Here is a 16,017-nt window from a genome sequence, read left to right on the forward strand (position 1 = left end):
ACTGCCACTGGTGTGTAAGTGTGTGTGTGTGTGTGTGTGTAAGGGCCAAAAGTAAAACGTTTTGGATAAAGGTGCTATATAAATGCAATCCGTTTACCATTCCATTTCTTCACCTTGTCGTTGTACAAAATCTGACTTGTATTAGTATTTTCACATGGAGGTTCTGTGAGTTTTAATGAAGGGTAGACTAGAGTGAACTTTAGACTAAAAGGTGCAACCGGAAATTGAGTTGCAACAGTCTAACTTGACACCGTATTGGCATATTTTCTATGATTTAGCGCAGCGGGCGAGTGAAAAACGGAACCGTACCGGCAGGAATTAAGCAGGAGCAGCACACTGTGCATACAGTCCACGACACTGACATCCAGACGATAGGTGTGTGTAAGAGAGACCCGCTGTACGTCAACAAAGAATTTAATAAGGTGCCCCCCCCCGCCCCATCCGGACAGGCACCAAATTAATTTATCTGAGAGTAAAACACTTAAAGTGAGGGAGGACAGAGAGGAGTCGGTGGGGACTGTGGCGGTTCTGGAGAGCTGTCACTTTCTTTTGTGTGTGTGTGTGTGTGTGTGTGTGTGTGTGTGTGTGTGTGTGTGTGTGTGTGTGTGTGTGTGTGTGTGTGTGTGTGCGGAGAGGGATTATCATCGCGCACGTTATGCACAGCGCAGTTTTGGTGATGCGTTCAGTGGCGAGATGTGCAGCGGGGAGCAGTGAGCGTCAACGCGGACATTCAGCTGCATAAACAGCCGAGCAGCAGGAGAAGGGGGATCCGGCTGGTTTTGGGGGGCACCGTTTCTGCGCATCACAGGATTTCGGTTAAACTGTGTTTTGTTTGTTTCAGTGACTGCTCCCTCGTCGGCGCAGTGAAAGTCAAAGATGCGCACCGCTGAACAAAGGATATTAGGGGAGATATGATTTAAAAATATAATTTAATCCCGACGAATCGGCGCGCTTCGTCTCTCCCGCTTGGAGCTGCCAGGACTCGGAATTCATGCCGATTTCTGCCCTTTGAGCACGGCGGGCACGGGCTGAACAACCGGGCTCCTCCGGTTTGAAACCGGGAGCAGGAGGAATCATCTGGTCTGATCGCGTACGAGTCCATGTGGATGGAGAGAGAATACGCAAACAGGGCGAGCGGGGCTCATTCCGAAATGTGACATTTTTTTTTTTTAATCCTGTCTCCCATTCTTACCTGACAACTGTGCATCTGCCTTCGTTCTCAATCGGGTTTGTTTACTTCGATAAAGGTACGTGCTGCTCCCCATGTAGCCCATGGGATATTGATTAATGGGAATGGGGGGCGGGGGAGTGTGAGATCCGTGTGGACATGTGTGCGCGTGATCTATATTCACTGACTGTTTTAGGATTTGGTGAATCCGGGGGGGGGAGTGGATCTCGGTTGATGTGAATGCATCTCTCGGTTTGTGTTGTTATGAGGCTTTTTTTCGGGTCTTATCACCCCTGAGGTGGAAGTTGCCTCACTGACAGCCCTCAGGAGAAATGTCGATGTCGATGCACCAAATGCATAGGTGTGCGAAGCGGGGAGGGCACGCGGTGTTGTAGACATGTTGCAGAAATGCACATTTACGCACAGGGTTGGGCACACACGGCCTTGACCTCAAGGAGCATTTGACACGACCACGTTAAGCTTAACCAAAGACACGTCTGTGGAGGACATGGACATGTGTGAAAATTCACGGCTGATTTGCTGTGGCACAGTTTTCTCACGAGGATGAAAAGGTTTGTCTCTTTTTGTAGCCGCGCCTCCATTTTCATCCCACAATACGTTGGGATATTTTAGGAGTGTCAGTCACTCCTCCATTCTTTAGTTTAGAGGTTAGATGTCAATCTCTATTTTTGAATCTCTCTCTGTCTCTCTCTCCCTCACACACATACACACACACACACACACACACACAGCTCAGAAACAATAGTCTTACTGCTGCTGCCTCAAACAAACACACTCTTCTGGAACCCCCCAGGGACCCTCCCATGTGGCTGGTATTGTTAAGGGGGGGGGGGCTGAAAAAAGAAAAGAAAAAAGAGCATTCTCCAAATGTGTGTTTGCATTCAGCTAAAACCAAGGGTTTCCCCTTTAGGAGGCATGTCCCTTCCCTCGTTGGCCTCATAAACCACAGGCAGGGCCCCGGATGGGTAGTCTAACTTTGCTAGACAATTGCACTTAAATGCCCCCTAGGGTATTTAGACAAATTAAGTTAGTACGGGCATGGATGTCAATGTACGGAGTGGTCAATAGATAGATGATACACGAGCCTTGTGCCACTGTCAGTGCTCCCAGCTCCCGGGTCGTTTTTGAAGTGTTATGTTTTCCATCATTAATCAATATTCAGCAGAGTGGAGCTGTTTATTCTCAGGCTGCGCTTTCATGAGTCAGTTAGCTTCCTCTCGGGAAAAGAGGGTCCTACAGTATCTCCTCAGGGCTGAAGCCATATGTACCGCGTTTGGATGATTTTGTGTGTGTGTGTGTGTGTGTGTGTGTGTGTGTGTGTGTGTGTGTGTTTGGCCTCTTTATGTACACATGACACAGCTGAGTGTATGAGCTAGAGTGCAGATTTCACATATATAGAACTTCCCTGCTTCTCCATTCATATGTGCATTTGTGTTCATGCGCCCACCCCCTCCTACCCTCACACACACACACACACACACACACACACACACACACACACACACACACAAACACACACACACACACACACACATGCTCCAGGCACGAGGCTCGCTCCCGTTCCTCCTCCGTACATCCGGCTGTTTGTCTCGCTCCTCTGATCACTATCGCACACTCTAAGCAAATCTGATCCCACTGGGCCCCTGTGATCAAGCCCCCATTTATCCCATCACTTTATCTACAATAGACGGTGCTTAGTGATATCACATGGAAGCAGAACACATGACACCGAAGGTATGTGTCTCTAGTTTCAGTTTTTTGGGTTCGGGATGCCTTCAGATCCGACCGATCACCCCATCGGTTGTTGATGTGGGAAGAAAAAAGGGAGTAGAGGGAGGGGGTTGAGATTAAACATTGGCACCGTTAATTGCCAAGGCAATTAGCATACGGTCTTGCTGTGAGCCCAGTCACATGGTAATGAGGCCTAATTAGGGTGGCCAGGGATGTCTGAGGAGGTTTGGGAAAATACTTCCACCGTCAATTTTTTCATGATGACACCCAGGGGGCTGATGTAGTGAATGGACCACCCGTCTTTTGTCTCATCATTCACTATGTGCTCATTTTTTCTCCTCTTAGGCCTGCTTTCTCCCTCTGTGTCATTGAGTCTATTTTTTTTTTCCCAAATATTGTCCTCCCCAGCTCCTTATCAATATTTTAGCACACTGGCACGTCATACCTTGACATCTAATGCCTCTCTCCGCCTCTGCCTTCTTCTGCATCCCCTTTTATTTCCATCTTTTTATCTGCCACTACCAGCTTCGAGGGATTGCTGACATCACTCTGGTGGGTTAGAGATGTGCAGAGATTGGTGAAAAAGTGCCCTTCCTGATTATTTTATTATTATTTTTTAGTGGTGAGTTAAATGCATTCCTTTGCATTTGTTCAAGAAAAAAAATTTCTGTCTGAAAGCTAAGTCCATTGAACTAACAATGTCATGAATGCACAGGGACATAAATAAAAAGACAAAACTATGGCATACTAAAGATCTAAGTTACTTGAGATGTGTTTGTGAGCATAAATCCATGCACAGAAAAGTATTAAAGGTTGACTTTGTGTGAACAGTAGCTGTGACGTCAGGTTTGTTGCACCAGAAATATCTTTCTCAAAATGCAGACTTGGAAATCTCATGTAAATTGGCCAAACCTTTGCAGTATTCTGAATATGACGTCTCTGTCTGTAACTGAAGGCTATCTCCTGAAAGTCACAAGTTCAGGGTTTACAACAAGCATGTGTCCTGTCAAATTGTCCTTGAGTGAGAAAGAGCCCTCCTATCTGTTCTGGATGAGAGTATGTCCAAATTATGCTGGTTAAATTTAAAAACACATCTTTTTTTTTCTCAGTTTAAGCCCTCTGTCCACACTAAAACTGCATTTTTCTCAACCAAAAATGGAGTTTTCCAAACCTCCAGAGTGGATAAATCTTAAAAGGCAAGGCTGTTGAGGCTGGAAATTTACATATGAACGAGGCAAGAAGGAGATTTGCCAGCCAACCAGCTGGTCAAAGTGAAACATGAATCATACAAGAAGAAAATACATATAAGTGAAATATCTTTCATACCTCAAGTTAGACATGCAGGGCCTTATTGGCACTCTGTTAACCTCCTCTATTTCATCTCCTTTTAAGCTGCTGTTTCAGACCAGACTCCAACTCTGGGAGCTACTTCAAGCAAATTATTCTCACTCATAGAAAGCTGGAGGAGCATGAGAAAGATGTTATAAAAGTATAAAAAAAAGTTTAATAGACCAGTCTGACAAATTTAGCTATTAGAGTATACGAGCTTGTTTTGAAGCCCAGATGTGTTTTTAATTCAAAGTGTATCTCATACAGTGAGATGGGACTTCTAGACAGACTGGGTTAATTTATGACTGATATCTAAGGCATTATGAAAGCCCAGCTGCTGATGTAAGATGTAAATTTATGCACTGTTGGAATTGCAAAGGTCTGTTAGTGTTAGAGAAGACAGTGGATAAGGCCGGAGTCTCGAATGGCATCATCAGAAAGCAGATGCCAGCACAGGACCCACAAATGAACTGCTCACCTCAACAGCTGGATCAAGTTGTTTCAAGCCATTAACCTACACACTGATATAGACTGATATAGACATATTTTCTCCATTATCGTCCGAGAAGTCTGAATCAAACAGGAGGAGAAAAAATGAGAACTGAAGAGCATCGTCAAAATGCAATAATCCTCCCAATTATCACCATGGTAATTAGACAGCATCTGGTCGTGTGCTATGTCTGATAATTGTAGGAGGTTGTAACTGTACAGGACAGCTCGCGAGTTCCCTGCCTATTTATTCTGGAGCAGACTTGAATGACTGCAGTGCTACACATTTGCCCTCTCACGCCTGTGTTCCTGTTGTGTGTCAACAGCAGTGCTATAAGGAATGCATGCTGCATACTTGCCACATTCAGTTTTGTGTGAGAATGTGGTGTCTTCACACACTAATGCATAATACATGCCACCAAACTGAATGTTATATTTACATGCAAATGGAGCCAGCACACATGGGCACTGAGCCGGTCTGTGCAGTGTGTACGTGTGTGAGAGTGAAACATGAATGTATGTAATCCCGCTACGTCCAGAATACAAAACTAAGACGGACCTCTGAGTGCCAGCAGGCTGCTTGACACTGAGGAAGATGATGCCTGAGAAACAGCAGCCATGCAGCAGAACTGGCAGGAGCTGGATCCCTCCCCCAGTTACATAAGATACACAGCAAGAATAAAGGCAAGGGGGAGGGAGGGAATGGGGTGGGGGTGAGAGAGGAGGAGGAAGGGGCACAAGAAGGAAGAAGGAGAGGCCAAAATGGAAGGAAGAGGGGTATGTTTGGGATTAGACAGTGGGGGTGACGAGAGGGAGAAAATGTGGGGAGAAGAGGTGTGTGAGGCGCATCTTTCACAGCACATCTTCAAATGTAGCAGAGAGATGAGACCACTCTGGCTGCTCTGGACGAGAGGTGGCATTGAAATCTGAGGGAAAAGAAGGTTTTAAATGGAGGGGAGGAGAGAAATGGCTGCATGGAGCAGGACTGACAGAGAGGGAAACATGTCTAGAAATATGGGGGGAGGGGAGGGGTGGGGAGGATGAGACGGCGGCAGCGTCCTCTTCGCTGCACGAAGCGGAAGGCCGGGGGCTCTCTCTTTCTCTCTCTTTTCACATGACTCATTAGTGAGAAGCGGGGAGGAGGACGCCAGTGTGCAGCATGTGTGCTGTAGGTGTGTGTTATGTATTGTATGTTGTGAATGTTTGCATGAGGATTTTTTGATTTTGCCCAAGCATGTCTGGCTGACGGCATACTTGTGATCATGTGTGGCCACTGGCAGCCCCCTGTGTGCATCCTTCAGCTTTCAGCTTACCAGGCTGCCAAGTCACACTCAAAAAGCGGCCAGGGCCACCATCTGTGCAAGAGGGAGTGACTGGGTGAGAGGGTGAGCGAGTGAAAAAGTCACTAGTGTGCAGAACACAAGCTCCAGTCTCTCTGTGACGCTTGTTGAGAGTGTGCGCTTGTCTGTCCTGTGTGGTTTTACAGGCTCTGTCATTAGGAGGTGACAAAGAAGGCGACAAAGAAAAACAAAAAGAATAGTACAAAAAAAGACAGAGGAGGAGCAGTTAGTCTGCTCGGCTTGTTGAGGATGAGTGAGCCTTTCTCTCTTTGTCCCCTCTCTCTTTTGTTTTATTCCCATCATTTAGAGTTGGAGCGTAACCATGGTTATCAGGAGGGCACTAGAAAAACAACATGATGTTAGGAGCAAGCTGAAGTTTATCAGTAGTGTGTGAATATTTGTTTTTGTGCCACTGATGCAGGTATGCATTTTGGTAAGGTGTCGTGTGTATAAAGCTCCAGCACTGTGTTTTTGTGTGTGTTTCTGGTGACTCATCCCTCTGAAAGCACTGATTGATGTTAATGTAGACCAGTAATAACCAGCGGCTGTGAGCTTCTGCAACAAGGAGGGATGGAGGCGACAGGAAACAAAAGGCTGAAATGATGACAGGAAATGAGGGAGTGAAGAATTTTAGTAAGGAGGAGTCATGAAGGAGAATTTTGGAAAATGTAAATCTCTGAAAGATACATGACAGAGCTCCAAAAAAAATGAATATGCACAAACCATGCACACACACACAGTTGTGTGTGTGTGTGTGTGTGTGTGTGTGTGTGTGTGTGTGTATATATATATGTAGACACACATACACAACTGCACACATGCATCTGTTACTGTTTCACCCTTTGGGGGCTCAAAGAAATAAATAATGGCATTTCACAAGTTGTAAACAACTGCTGCCTTAAAAATATATTACTTTAAATTGGATATGAAGACAGATTGTAAATAAATGGGTGGACCAGCTAGCCGGACCAGCCGGCACTGTAAGTGTCTAAATTTGGGGATGAATTAAACTACTTGCCTTAATTTAAAATTGACATAGAAGCCATACGGACGGTCGCCAATGTTTGAATACACGTTATCTTATTGGATGGCAGCTCAGCCACAACTGTGTTAGATCAATCATGCCTGCCAGATTGCAGCCACATGGAGTCAAGGACAAACTTTTTATGTTTCTGTCCACGTGCTGAATATAAGTCCACTATTCACTCTCGTTTTTCTGTTTTTGGTCTCCACCATCCCCTGAGGGAAATATCTGGCTCATTAGCTGCTAAATGTTCCACTATGTTCACCAGTTAGTTGCTAACTGCATCTGTGTCATTTGATGTTGCGCTGATCGTGTACAGTGGGTTTCTAGAGATTTTCCGCTGAAAACAGCTGCCTGCTGCAGCAGAAAACGACGCTAGGAGAGCGGTGAGAGTGAACCGAAACAGCTAAGTTGGGAGCCTGACAGCTGAACGGTGAGCTGAAACTCACTACAAACCTCCGTAAAGCCGAGGGGAGCTGCAGGTACAGGTGATTATTCTCTGTAGGTTCCCACACTACAAGCATTGTCATACGGTTTTCGTTTTGTAATTTGACACATTGTTACTATAAAAATACCAGTTATAGCCGCTTTAAGTTTTACTGTCATAACCTCACAGAAAAATTACAAGTCAAATGTATCAAAGGGACAAAACATCAGAAGAATCAAAAGCAGCTGTAGTCTGAGTATATTTGCTGTAGATCCATAGGGCCTCTTCCCACCTCTGTCCCTATTTTCCTCATTAAATAAATCAAAGAATCTAGGGTCCTTCTCCTTCTCCTTCTCTCTGTCTGCCCCATTTAAAAAGCTACCTTCTGGAAGGACTGTGTGTGACCTGTAGCCCTGGCTTGTGTGTATTTAAACCAAGCACTCTCCCCTGATGGCCTGACCGTGTAATTCTCCCTGACTTAGTGGCACAGAGAGAGAATATGAAGCCGGGGATATCCACTGTTCTTTATGTGGTATGTAAATATTGTGTTACAGTCTATTTGTGGACACCGGGAGATTTTTTTATGCCGAAACTACAGTGAGGCTAAAGTCCTCTGAAATAAACAATCCAAACTGTGGCTCTAAGCCTAGAGAGCATGGAAAAGTGTGTGTGTGTGTGTGTGTGCTTTGTAAAAGTGGATTGTTTAAAACAGCCTGGAAAGAATTTCTGAGAGCTTAGAGATGTAGTGGAGACAATTGACATTAACCTGGAAGGAAATGTGTTATAGTGTGTGTGTGTGTGTGTGTGTGTGTGTGTGTGTGTGTGTGTGTGTGTGTGTGTGTGTGTGTGTGTGTGTGTGTGTGTGTGGTTTAGTGGCTGCTTAAAATACAGATCATCCTCCCATAAAACACACAGCTTGTCAGGTGAAACAACAATGCTGATCATCCCAACAAAGACCTCAATGAAAAAAAGGAATGCATATTTGTGTGTGTGTGTGTGTGTGTCTGTGTTTGGCTGTCTGACAGTTGTGATGAATAAAGAAAAAGGTAGACTGAGACAGCATTGATTCGGCACGCATGCTGTTGTTTTTTCACTGGGACACACAAGTGTTTGTACTTGTGCTCGAGGCGCTGTGTATTTGTATTATGCATCGTCTCATGCCTTGCTGGATGCCCTTAGATGCCTGATAACAAGTCAAACCGCTTGTACGCACTAGTTCCTTTCTCTGTAGCCCTGTTTTTTTTCATAAAAATATGCACAATGCTGCAGCTTTCCTCTCGCTGCTCTGGCAGCCAGTTCACTGGGGGAGACCGGACAAATAATACACCTGAAACTCTCTTTAGAAGCACTGGAGGTGCCCTGATTCTGACCTTACTGCTTTGTGAATGAACTGAAGGACGGTTGGCTTTTCTGGGTTTGTAGGTATATTTTTCTGCCACGTGTAATTTGTTTATTTGAAGGTATTGCAACAAGAAGAAACCTCAAAGCCTTTAAACAGGTTCAAAAAAGACAGGACTATAGGCTACTACTGGTGAAACAGGACGTCTGTGGGTGTGTTTTGTGTTTGGGAAGGCTTCAGTCGTTCACCCTGCATGAACTACTGTCCTTTGTTTCCTCTCTAAAACACAGCAGTAGCTGATTGTCTGTATTGTCACTCGCAGGCGAATGATTGCTGGCGGAATGACTGCTCAGCTCTGCTCTGCAGCCTCCCAAACATTTAGGGGCAGAATGACTCACTCTTTTTCTCTTTCTCTCTCCCCTTTTTCTCCATTTATTTTACCCTCTCAATTTTTTCCCCTCTTTGCTCCTTGTATTCTTCATCATCTCCCTCTCTGTCTTCTGTTCTGTTGATCACTCAGATATGGCGTTCCTCCCGGTCCTCCTCGTGCTGCTGCTGAATGTTGCTCATCGTGCCAGCAGTCAGGACTCTGAGTACTCTGAGACTCCCCCAAGAGGCTGTGGCTGGGGCCTCGTGCATCCCTACACCCTCCTCTGCGACCTGGACTCCATATGGGGTGTAGCTGTCGAGTCTGTGGCTGCCGGTGGGGTGCTGGCTGCCATCTTACTAGCCCTGGTCCTGCTGTGCCGTTTACGCCACATCAGTGAGGCCGAGAAGCGCAGCGGCGTGGGGCCGATCCTCCTGCTGCTCCTCGGCATCCTTGGCTTGTTCAGCCTGAGCTTTGCTTACCTTATCGAGCAGGATGAGTCGTTATGTCTGCTCCGCAGGGCCCTGTGGGGTCTCCTGTTTGCCATCTGCTTCTCCTGTTTGCTGGTGCAGGGTGTCCGTCTGCGTAGACTGGGCCGGGAGCGTCGGAGCCCCGGTGGCTGCGCTCTCACAGGCCTGGCGCTGGGTTTGAGTGCTGTGCAGGGCATCATTGCCGCCGAGTGGTTACTTCTGACCGTGCTGCGGGAGGGACGAGCTGCCTGTCAGTACTTGCCTCTGGACTTCTCACTAGCCTGCAGCTACGTGCTAGCTCTCCTACTCGCCGCGCTGACCGCCGCCTCCCTGGCCCTGTGTGGGAAGACACGCCAGTGGCGCTGCAATGCCATCTGGCTGCTGGTGACCTGCTTGCTGTCGCTGCTGCTGTGGGTGGCCTGGGTGGGCTTTTATCTGTACGGCAATGCCTGGCTGGGAAGGTCCCCGGACTGGAATGACCCGGCACTGGCCATCGCTTTAGTGGCTCAGGGCTGGCTGCTGCTGATCTTCCATGCCATTCCTGAATCCCACATCTGCCTGAGACCCCCGCCACAGCCCACTGCCCCGGATTACTTTGACACCTCCCAGAACTCAACACGGATGAGGGAGACGAGCTTTGATGAAGACATCCCTCTCTCTCACAGGCAGTTTGTGGAGAACCAGGGCTACGGATACAACGACGAGAACACTGCAGGTACAGCACAATCCAATATCTTAAAGCAAACGGGCGAAATATGTGCAGACAGGCTGTAGGAGGAAGGTAGGCCAAAGTGAGTAACAGAACACCAGGAAATTTGCATGTGTGGCTAGAAATAAGTACAGGAGGAATTTTATGTGGTGCGAGATTACACAGCAAGTGTTACTTTCTTCAAGAGTGAGGTGGTGAGAAGCAGTGAGTAATCTCTGTCCGCCGCTCTGTCTCTTCCATGCCAGGCTTGAGGAGCGGTGGTGGTGCCGGGCAACACAACAGCAACACCGGTGCCAGGCCCAGCGCTCCTTTCCGCAGCAACGTCTACCAGCCCACCGAGATGACCATGATCCTGAACGGGGGAGCGGTGAGTACATCCTCCCAGTCACAGGTACACGCCGCTTGCACGCCGCTCTCTCATTCGACCACGCCGACAAGACCGCATGCACATTTGTGCGTTCCAGACCGTACGTCATTGCACAAGAATGAGGGAGAGGTGTGAGTGTGTGCGTGCATTATCAGTTTGTGTCTGCATGTTCACGTGCCTGTGTGTATTGTATTTTTGTGGGCACATGCACGGATGGATTTGTCACAAACGGTCACCCATCTGACATTGATTTGTGTACGGGTGAGTGTGAGAAAAAGTCCATGTGCTCCTGTGTGTGTAAATAGGCTGCGATGCTATCTGTCCACTGAGCGATGGGACTGTCTGCCGGGCCTGTCACGCCCTTCATTATGCAGGATGAATGGGCACTCTGGCTGGCACAGGTGAACCGCTTTCCAGCCACTGTGTTATGAATTAAGCCCGCCACACAACAGCACAACACACCCGCTCACACACCACCGGAGGCCAAAGTGCTGAAGCAACACTCTCTACTGACTAAAAGACCGTAGCCACTGTTCCTAGAGATTGCAGCTAGGCGTGCCGATTTTACTGACAAAGGAAATGCAGACTTCTCCTTAAGCTGCTGCGCATAAAATATCATTAGTTTGCACAAAGGAGTGTTTTTGTGCATCCATTTGAAAGGAAATGTGAGTTTATTTAAAACAAAGTGCTTTGTACGAGGCATAAAAGATATTAAATGAGAAATTGAGATTTTAACACAGAAATTTAAATGGATAAAAGTAATGAATAAGATGAGAGTGAAGAGAATTAAATATAGAAGACCGTGTCGGATTGCAGTGTGTAAGATTGAGTGAACAGAATAGGGTTTTTTTTTTTCTTTTTTGCCGTGTTGCAGAGAGTTAGATGAGAAAAATCAATACCACTCTCATGTCTGCATGGTAAATAGTAAGCTAAGATACGGTTAAGCTTAGTTCCCAAAATGTCTGCTTTAAAAGGAATGGAGAGCATAAAACATTTGAACTTGGGTTTGAAGCTGTTTAAGAGTCGGGCAGGTATTACATCTTCTGGAGGTTTGTTCCAGTTTTGTGGAGCGTAGTAAGTAAAGACTGCTTCTCCACGGTTTGCCTTAAAATCTGGGACAGATGGCCACCGGATAACATGAGAGACTCATAGGTTTTAATATTAAAGTAGAAGACAGTGAGACAAGGGTGAAAGTTTTGTTTCAGAAGGGGGGGGGGGGGCACGTAAAGTCAGAGATTCTTCATAAACAAATTGATGTTCACCAGCGACTTTTTGTTTTGAGAATACTCACTATAAATAATAACATACTTTAAATTATTGTTTGTACTGGAAAAATGTGCAGACGAGTTTGCGGTCATTTTACAGCCCTGAGTAATGCCGGCAGGTCTTCCTGGCTGCGGGTACGACTTCCACCAATCAGAGGGTCGAGCAGTAGCCTCTTTGTAGGATTTTGAAAAGTAAATTGCAGTGCAAATTACGCTCTTGCAGTCAGAGATGTATTCTATCTTTGTAGACAAACATGAGTCAAAAGTGTGCATGGGACTGTACGCATGTGTGTAAAGAATCATGTCTGAATGTATGATGCTATCCAAATTGTGCTTACTTTACACACTTAATTCTTCCTTCTGCAGGTGCCCTCTGCCCCTCCGACCTACACGGGGAGGCAGTTGTGGTGAGTGAGAGGACTGGAAAGAGGATGTGTGGTAGAAAATGAAGAGAAGAGGAGGATGGAGAGGGTGAGGAGGGAGGGATCCGGGAAGAGGGGACCGTCTGGTTGGATTGGACTTAAAACATGGATGCCAACAGGGCCCCTTCACTCTGTGTACAGACTTCAACACTGACTGTGTGCCAATCAACTATTATGATGTATGAGTGTGTGTGAGACTGAGAGAAAGTAGGGTATGGAGGACAGAGCTAAAGCTCTCCTAGCACACAATTCTCTATAGAAGGGTTTAAAAAAACTCAAAGTGTGACCAGCAAGTAGCAAAACAAAGCACACGCTGACTCAGATCTGAAAATATCTACATGCGGTATTCTTTTTCTTTTTGTCTGATTTGCTCCCCTGAGACTGCAGCACTGTAAGCCTCCTCTGAAAACTGTGACATCTATCGCTTTCTCCTGCGCTCTCGCTCTTCCTGTCAGCCAGGATGTCTTTTTTGCTGCTCATCACAATGCTGGCGCTCAAGTGGAAACTTTTTGGCTCTGTCCTCCATCCCTCCACAGCGTAGGTGAAGACAAAGCACACGGGCAACTGTACCGCTTAAAAAGAATCCAGCCTCTGTGGGTGTGTATGAACAGTATATGAGAGGAAAGAGTGTGTGTCTATTCCCTACATCTCAGCTCTACCGCTCCAACAAACCTTCCCTCTCCAGACTGTTACCCCTCCAGCCTTTTTTCCTCCCTCTCTGTCTCTGTCTCTGGTCTGCACTTCTCTGTGAATATAACACATAACTCTCATAACCTCTCACCTTGCCTCATCCTCCCACCTGCATGGACACTTTGCGAAAACAGACTGTGAAACCCCCGATGGGAAAAGAAGTTCCCATGGACCACAGACACAACAAAAGCAGCCTGGAGCACCTGGACAGGGGGATTACAAGCTGCAAATGAGCTACTGTGAGATATACGATGGAGCAGAGTGGACTCTGATTGGACAAGGAGGGCGTCAGTTATCAAGGGGGAGGCGCTAATTCATGAATCTAGGTCAGACTGCTGTGCTGCTCTCCCACATCTGCGGTGGCCACTGGCGGTTTGAAGCAGCCAGGAGAAACTGTCACTTTATATCAGCAGGAAACAGAGCGAGGAAATGAAATGGCCTCCTGTTCTTAGTTCCTCTGTCTGTTTTTATGTGTGCGTACGTGAGTGTCTTGATTTTATGCGTGTCCGGAGTTGGCGGGGAATATTCAAAGTCAAGGTTGCTTTCTGGTGCTAAATATTCCTTCACACAACTTCCCAGAGAGGTACAGAGCGGCAGGGGCAACACTGATGCAGACACAGTAGTCAACTGTGAGTGACAGACTATATATAGAGCTGTGGCTGGTGAGTGGAGATATCTTAGAGCCTTAGAAAGATCAGATTTACAGTGCAAGGTAGGAGGAGGAGGAGGAGGAGAAGGGAGAAAGGCGGGGGTGGGAAGAGTTAGGAGGAAGGAGGGAGCGAGAGACGGTCCGAGGGGAGTCCATGCGACAGCGAAATCACTGTGACTTTCTTCAGTCAGCCTCAGATCTGTGTGAGAAAATGGCTCCCTGGTCTGGCTGTGCGTGTATTTGTGCATGATGTGGGGGCGGCCGTGCCGCGCTGCTCTGTGTGGTTGTCGTCTCTGTCTGCTGAAGCGTCTCTCCCTCCTCCTCCTGCTCCTCTGCCTCGTCCTCCTCCCCTTCCTTCACCTCCTCGTCCTCCTGTCTCTCTCTGTGGTCAGCTATAGCTCAAGTCCCCGTGCCAAGGACTCCTGTTTCACTGGAGTCTCCGTTTCACACCCTTTCCTTTAAACGTGACATCAGCTCTCTCTTTCACCCGAGAAGCTGTGTACATAGTAGTGCTGTAAAGCTTTGCTCGCTTGTTTACTTTTTTTCTTTTTTTCTTTTTTAAACTGTAGGATGAGTTTAGACACCAGTGTCATATGACCCACGAGAGAACTGACTACTGCAAACTGTTCTTATCTGGGGATATTTTTTTTTAACTGCTTTGCTTTGTGTTCATACATTTGCTTGTTGTTACATTATGCTTTTATTTTTTCTCTTGCTGGTGTCTTTTATTTTTTAAACTAGCATTTTGGAAATGTTTTGCCAACACTAGATATGCTTTTATTTTTTGTTTAATTAATGTTCAAGGAAATTATATGATTTTTCATTCATAGGGATTTATGTCGTTTGTACCTCCCACGCAGTATTTTCAATCAAGACAGTGGTCCACTCTTTACTGTAACAGTCACAGGGATACAAACATATTTATTTTTATTTTTTTCAGAAAAAACAAAAATGGCTGTGAATAATTTTTGGCACTTCATGCAGTAAAGAATGACTTATTCTGCAATACAGTTATAAAAAACAGAGCAGGGAGGGCAGAATAAATTAACTTTAAGCCCACCAATAGTCACTCCGGTGACCCCTGGTCTAACAGCAACCCTTGACTGAGAAAAGGTAAGGGTCAATCCTTCACTGCTGCTGTATGTTTATGTCTTACCCACTGGCTATTCTAAAATAGGACTGGTACTAGCAGGTCGGTTCCATGCCCAAAGAGAGCTCTGTTTGGGCCGACCCCGGTCAGAAACAGGTTAAGGGCCCTGGAACCAAGAGGCGTAGGCCATGAAGAAGAACTGTCCTCAGGGTTTTGGATGGTCAGCAGTAATGAGACAAAGCTATGGACCTGAGGGGGGAGGTTTCAATTCTTGTGATGTTTTCACTCAATGTGGAGTACAAAAAAAAATAACATGTGACTTCGTAGATTTTGCACTTGTCGACTACCTATCTGTGCATGCTTATCACCATTTCTACATGTAAGACCTTTCTCAGACGTACTTTTGAATACTAACTCTATTTATGTAAAGGTCATGTGACAGCAATCATAATTTCAGTGTATATCAGATGACACACTTAATGTCTGTGCTTTCTTGAACACAAAAGAGAGCTGGTTCTTGAGAATAAAGGAGATTAATGTCAGGGGAAAATGGTCCAAAATAGGAAATAAATGCCAACACCACTGGACCTAATAAAAACTTCCTCTGTTAGTTTGAAGACTCGAGGGGAAAAGAAGAGAATCTTCCGACCGATATCGTCTCTGTGTTAAAAATCAAATAAACTGTGGTGAAATTTGCACAAAACTTCTATATGTCAAGTTTGTCATCCCTGGGCAGCCCGTTTAAACACCCTTCCTCCCTGGGTTTGACATGTCCTTGCCTGTCCTCTCCTGATTTGTCTTGCCTTCAGACTGTTCCAGTGGGGCAGCTGACAGGGGTGATATTGGTTTTCACAGCTGTGACTGTGCAGTGACGCAGCATGCCTATGTATAGAAATTGATTCCCCTGATTAGAAAAAGAAAAAGAAAAAAAAACACAGTTAACTCTCTTGTTTCTGTAACTGATTCAGGAAAAAAAGTTCAATAAAAGTGTCATGTTTGTAGTTAATTTTAATTGGATGTGGTGGGTGTTTTCTTTTCCCAGGGAGTGAAACAGAATTACTCCGAAGAGTGTCAAAATAGGAGCCTAATGAATACTGACTGTGAGGCTTATACAAATGTC

General features: G+C 46.0%; 1 protein-coding gene across 2 annotated transcripts; it reads left to right on the plus strand.

Moving 5' to 3' along the window:
• Nucleotides 1–672: 672 nt before the first annotated feature.
• Nucleotides 673–15,886, plus strand: gprc5ba (G protein-coupled receptor, class C, group 5, member Ba). 2 transcript variants are annotated; one of them, XM_040124235.1, is made up of 4 exons: nt 673–1,247; nt 9,389–10,420; nt 10,660–10,781; nt 12,413–15,886. In XM_040124235.1, exons 2-4 carry the CDS (start codon nt 9,391–9,393, stop codon nt 12,455–12,457), a joined length of 1,197 nt encoding a protein of 398 aa, XP_039980169.1. In that variant the 5' UTR covers nt 673–1,247; nt 9,389–9,390; the 3' UTR covers nt 12,458–15,886. The 2 variants fall into 2 exon arrangements, with proteins under 2 accessions (XP_039980169.1, XP_039980170.1); XM_040124236.1 differs by lacking the exon at nt 673–1,247 and adding an exon at nt 1,692–1,740.
• Nucleotides 15,887–16,017: the final 131 nt, after the last annotated feature.

This window comes from Xiphias gladius, chromosome 3, assembly GCF_016859285.1.
Source record: "Xiphias gladius isolate SHS-SW01 ecotype Sanya breed wild chromosome 3, ASM1685928v1, whole genome shotgun sequence".
Taxonomy (NCBI): Eukaryota; Metazoa; Chordata; class Actinopteri; order Istiophoriformes; family Xiphiidae; genus Xiphias; species Xiphias gladius.